Source organism: Echinococcus granulosus (assembly GCF_000524195.1).
Source record: "Echinococcus granulosus chromosome Unknown EG_S00027, whole genome shotgun sequence".
NCBI classification, from domain to species: domain Eukaryota; kingdom Metazoa; phylum Platyhelminthes; class Cestoda; order Cyclophyllidea; family Taeniidae; genus Echinococcus; species Echinococcus granulosus.
The window spans coordinates 485,122-490,738 of record NW_020170407.1 but is presented as its reverse complement, the minus strand read 5'-3'; the positions used below and the strand labels follow the sequence as shown (position 1 = coordinate 490,738).

General features: G+C 40.6%; 2 protein-coding genes across 2 annotated transcripts in view; both read right to left on the bottom strand. All coding sequences in view use genetic code 11, as the record gives it.

Annotated features, from left to right (window-relative positions):
- EGR_04389 (hypothetical protein) overlaps window positions 1-2,726 on the bottom strand; it is a gene marked incomplete at both ends in the record, with an annotated part of 4,825 nt that extends 2,099 nt beyond the window's left edge. The window contains 2 exons of the mRNA XM_024493638.1: window positions 1,385-1,474; window positions 2,680-2,726. Coding sequence (XP_024351959.1) covers window positions 1,385-1,474; window positions 2,680-2,726 — 137 coding nt within the window. The remainder of the gene's footprint in view (window positions 1-1,384; window positions 1,475-2,679) is intronic.
- An 864-nt stretch (window positions 2,727-3,590) lies between these two features.
- On the bottom strand, window positions 3,591-4,835 carry EGR_04388 (rhodopsin-like orphan GPCR; the record flags this gene model as incomplete). Its single annotated transcript, XM_024493637.1, has 1 exon — window positions 3,591-4,835. The coding sequence occupies one exon, from the start codon at window positions 4,833-4,835 to the stop codon at window positions 3,591-3,593; it is 1,245 nt and encodes a 414-aa protein (XP_024351958.1).
- Window positions 4,836-5,617: the final 782 nt, after the last annotated feature.

Genomic DNA, 5,617 nt, shown 5'->3' with positions numbered 1-5,617 from the left:
ATCCATTAATAGGCGGAAAGATACTCTATGGATAGGTTTGTCTGTGGGCCTTCCTCACGCCGGTACAGATTTCCGCCCTGCCAGTCGATCCAGTCTGCACAGTTAGTCCATCCTCCTCTCGTTTGTGGCCAAAATGCCATTATGATGGGGGCTTCAACTCTCTACTTTTTGTGATAGGTGCCGAGTTGAGAAAATCTCTACTGAGCTGCTATCAAGGATATTTAACTTCAGCGGGCATATAAATCAGCGAAAGGTAATAGAAAGGACAAGAAGAGCTGAAGGTAGACCAATGAGCACTTGAAGTGAGCACCCTTGGAAATGCCATATAAAAGCATGATAGATGGCACTCCTCCGAGAAGACGGCAGCATTTGGCCTCCTAGACGCAACCAAGATGAGTGACAAATGGTGATGACCTTCAGTGCTGCTGGCTTAACACTTCAGTGCGTGTAAAGCAAAACACTTGAAATCCTCTTCACAATGGCGACTAATCGGAGGTAACATAACGCAAGGAAAGAAAAGTGTAATGCAGGACCTTGCAGCAAGATATCAGTGTGTTGTTTTTGTGAGGCGGGTGATGATGTGATCGCTAATAACTGCATTTATCATGGCTGTAGAAGAACTCACCTCTTGGATAATTCCTTCACTTGACAGCTGGTAGTGCACTGATCGGTGTCTGAGAATCAAGCATGTTACACATGTTGTCTAGGTGGTCTCGACACTGACTGACTTCTGTAGGCTTTGAAATGCTGCTAAAATACCCACGCTTCGGTTCTATTTATGTGACTGTTCATAAGGTCTTCCTCACCAGCAAGCACTGGTAGGTTGGTGTTTTACGACCGCGTTATCAACGCGCTACTGCACATGCGTACCAGCACTCCTGCCTACAGCCCAAATTAGCGGTGTCTGAAATAAACCCGATGGATCTACGCTGGAATTAATTAACCAAATCGGTGATGGCAGCAGCTGCTTTTAGTTGATCATTTTATAGCTAAGCTTATAGGGCGGATGATAATATTCAAGACGTCCATGTTCTCTGTAGCTAGACACAATGAGGATTTGTACCTCATGTTGTTATGCACCCATTTGAAAGCCACTTCCCTTAAACGTTTACGCTATAGATCAACGCCGAAACGCTACCATTTGATCTATGTTTATTGTGGATATAAGAGGACATCTACTGGGATTTCTGTAATTACTTCACTACAGCATTCCTCGTCTTTCTTGCAGTCGTAAACAAGCCTCCCCTTTCAGGGACTGTAGAAAATTTATTACTAACATAGGAGAGAAGTGGACCTCTAGGAGCCTGGCTGGAAGGTCACGATGGCAATCGGAAGTAGAACTTGCAGCGCCATAAAGGTCTGCCTAGTTAAATGCGCTATTAACGAAAAAGTATCATGTTCAGACCTTGTCTTTAGATGCGTTACATCTAAAATTTCAGTAGTAACCTGTCTGAAATCATTCATTTTATTGTTCCTTAAGTTCGGTAATGAATATTATCTTTTTTGATTAAACAAATCAACTACTTCAATGTTACTTTTTTTAGTTGCATTACCATGAGGCCCCATTAGGGGTCGGAAATGTCCTCAAAGCGTCACTTTGGTGGAAATAACGTCAAATCTTCGCATAATTTTGTTGATTAGGTACTAGCATTAACGATCTTGACGTTAAAAATAGGTGTGGAGATATCACAGACGTGCTAATAAGGCAAAATTTGAATTCTTCACAATAAATGGTAATGAGAATTAAATAAAGCTCTTTAAAGGGATAAAGCAGTGCAGATCGTAGTCACAAAACACAAAATCTTTACTTCAAACTTGCCTTTAGTAAATATTACCACTAAAACCTATTGATAGAATGACTATGCTTGCTGTAAAACATCGTCTAGCCTATGGCGCTGCTTTCCATTTGAAACTCCCTCCCACCCCTCTCATACAGTACGCCACTCAAGGAGCGTGATATTCAGAAATTGTAAACAAACTTGCTGTACACACTGCCACCAACAGGTAATGCTCTTCCCGGTAAACCCACTCCCTACGTTATCTTTGATCCTGCCTAGCGGTCGGCTGGAGTTCACATATGGGACTCAATGCGCCCTAAGCAGGAGGGGTGATTACGAGAAGCGGCTGAAGCGGAGGTTCAAAGGATGAGGAGGCTAAGTGGTGATGTGATTTGCATTTTATTGTTTGTCAACTACACAGGCCTTTCATTTTTACCGATTAAGCAGCCAATTCGACCACATAACCTTCTGGTAATGTGTATACAAAAAATCATTTTTTATTCGCATATTTTCTTAAAATATTTCTACCGTAGAAGACGGAGTTCGAAGAAGAATAGGTCGATTCTATGAGGTCTACTGTATTATTTTTTTCCTTGCCGCCAAACCTAACGGTGTACTTTGATCACTTATGCGTCACATCAGTGACACTTCGGTACTTTAAAGCCGTTCAGTTAGATATATTCCCAATAAACTAGGGTTGGATTTTTATCAGATGAAGCAAAAATAAGACAGAAAACAAAGCAATAGAGTGGTGTGGATAGTTAAAAAAAGAAACTGTTTGTTGATTCCCTAAGCAAAGGGAAAGTAGAAGAAGGAATAACTTCTAAGCCTCAAAGACCAGTAATTTACTAGTCTTCGCACTTTCCACCTACTAATGAGAAAAGGCAATTTGCTGACTCACCAAATGGCTTGAAAAACAACAAATGACTTTTGCGATCCTACATTCATTACGCGGGTGAAAAATCCACATCTACAAACTATACCACGCTAATGAGGCACCATTTTCATTTCCAGATGACCGCGTCCGGTGACTGTAGACAGAATTTTGCATCTGATGCGATCTTTTCGTTTGGTACAGCAAAACGCAACTTGACTAATGAATAAGTTAAAGACTGTAGCATTTCTTGCCGCATGTTAGGAAACTTAGCTGTGGGAGGATTCACACATCCGTATTCCCCTGTGCCTATTTTTCCAGGTTACTCCCATTACCTTCTTTTCGGATAAAAAGTAAACAGCAACATGAAAAATAGTTAAGTAAAAGCGAAATAGAAGCAGACTTAGACCACTGGCTTCTAAAGATGTGGCATTTTCAGCTAGTTTGTCTTGTCGGGAATGGTTCAAAGAAGTTCTTCGTAGATTATTTATTGTTCGATTTGTTATAAATTTTTTTGCTTATGGACCACATTTTTTTCTAAGAATAACATAAATAAATCATAAAACAGGACTGTTTCTAAATCTATTAATGTATAAACAGAACCAGGTGCTATAGTGACCAATTTTACCCCTCCAAATTGATTTGTGCTGCCTCTATGTAATGAAAGATTAAAAAAACCAAATGCATAAGTTAAGAACTCGTGTTTTAATGAGCACTATATACAATAAGAAGGATATACTCCGAACATCCACCAAAGTACATTATGGCGCTTTTCTTAGCGCAGTAGAGGGTAAAGTAGGCATATGAACAAATCGACTAGTTTACACGCACACACAACAACGGCAACAGAGGCGATCAAATGACAAGATTATGAGATAAAAACGTCTCAATTATGAAATACTATTTACAAGATCAAGTGCATTAATAAGTGGACTCCTTCAGTCTCTACCCTTGGATGTTATCTCCACGTCTGCTACAATAGTCCGAGGTTCGGGAGCGCTGAGCTCCCTCCGTTGAGCATGTATTGGAAAGGATCTTCGTAGACGCCTTCGCAAAGATGGCATAGTAATAATGAGAAGGAAGAAATTTGCGATAGAGTCTATTTGAAGGAGAGTATTTGCAATTGTATCCCACAGCTCTAGAGCTTCATCGGGATCACTTGCGATGTAGTACATGGACAGAGCAAATGTCGGAAATTCAAATATCGTGCAGAACACCGCAATAACCGTAACTGCAATCGAAGCACGAAGATGATTATCTCTACCTCCATATTTACTGGTCAGTCGGCGGATCGAATTTTCCGAGTGCTTTTTGCATGGCTTTAGTTGAAAGATGATAAGGGTTGTGAAGATCAAAATGAGCATCCAAGGAAGTAGGGTTTGAAAGGAGAAATAAACGGCAGAAAATTGCTTAAAATTGGATAGGAGGAATACTTCTGAAAAGATGCAATAAGAGGATAGTCGTGTGCTATAACAGACGCTAATTTTCTGATCAAATCGACGTGTCCCCGAAATAATTATACCGGTGAGAGCGAACAAAGACATCAGAAGGAGGAAGAACCGTTTTTGTCGTAAGCACCTCTGATAACAACGTGACGCAAGCGGCCAGATAACCACCTCGGCTCTTGCGATTGTGATTAGTGTGATAGCCCAATTGCGTCCACAAATTCCTGTATCTCGAATCCAATTAAAGAAGCTTGACACCGGAGGTAGAACCGAGTAAATGTACGTGAGACTCCCATTAGCTGGCATAGGAATGGTACCTTTTTTTATCGCATTGTACGCAAAGAGGTTGATTACTTCACCGCTGGAAGAAGCGGCATGGTAAAGGACCTCAAAAAGGCAGAATATGATGAGTCCAACTTGCATGGTGGTTCGCCTTGAGCTGGTGTGCTGAACCTTGTGATTTGTTCCAGTGGAACAGATTTTTGAGTGTATTTTTGATTGGTTATACTTTAAATGGGGACTGTGATAGTCCAATAGGAGGAGTATGAGAGCCCACAGGTTAAAAAAAGCGCCAAGGACGGAGAGAGAAATGGACACGTAGAGGCGAGCGAAACTGGGGTACACAATTGCCTCCATTCGATCCACCTGACATGTTTCCAGGAATCTGACGCTAATATAACTGTCCCAATAGAGTGAACAGTTTGGAAGCGCATTGTTTTCTCCCTCTAAATTGGTCATAACGTAATAATGAGAAGCGTTCGAATGTTATGTTCACAGACTATGCCATACAGCCGATGCTGGCTGATGATTGGCTGATCTGTTGGGCAATTTCAATTGGTCAACGGGCAATTGAGGGTCTACATCTTCATCTCACGGTTGGTTAAATGGTATAATTGAAAAATATATCAATTAACCATAAATATATATTTTTTGGTAAGCAGTAGAGATACGGGTATTACCAGCGACTCGTTTCTACGAGACGCAAGAAGTCAAATTTGTCCGTCTCTTACCTTGGTAAAGCTGATCCACTTGTTACACCCAATGTGAAATATGCGTTGGTTTCTAAAAACAAACCAATGTGTAAATTGCCAGAAAATACAATATTCTGACACATTTTGATGCATTAGCATCTCGCTATCATGTGACAATTCATTATAGACTTAGCTCAGTAACAAATTGTAACGCATATAAGATGATGAAATAATTTCGTGTGATTGTTTAAAAAGACAAGCTTTTGCAATAACACGGACCTGTATATCCTGCTTTTGTAAGACGCTGTCTTCAAAAAACAAATATTCAAGTCCCAATCTTCTCTGCTTCTAGCTCACTTCTTTTAGTGCCACCGACAAGGCAGAGTATTTCTTCTCACTTGAAAAAGAATGATAAGGAAACAAGGATGAGGATTGGGCAACATTTTTTCCGTCCAACATCCTAAAGTGAAAAAATCTTCGTTCAACAAAGCCTTTTGAGTGTGTGGTATGAGATCTCTTACCTTCTTACTAGCAGAAGGCTTTGTTCCA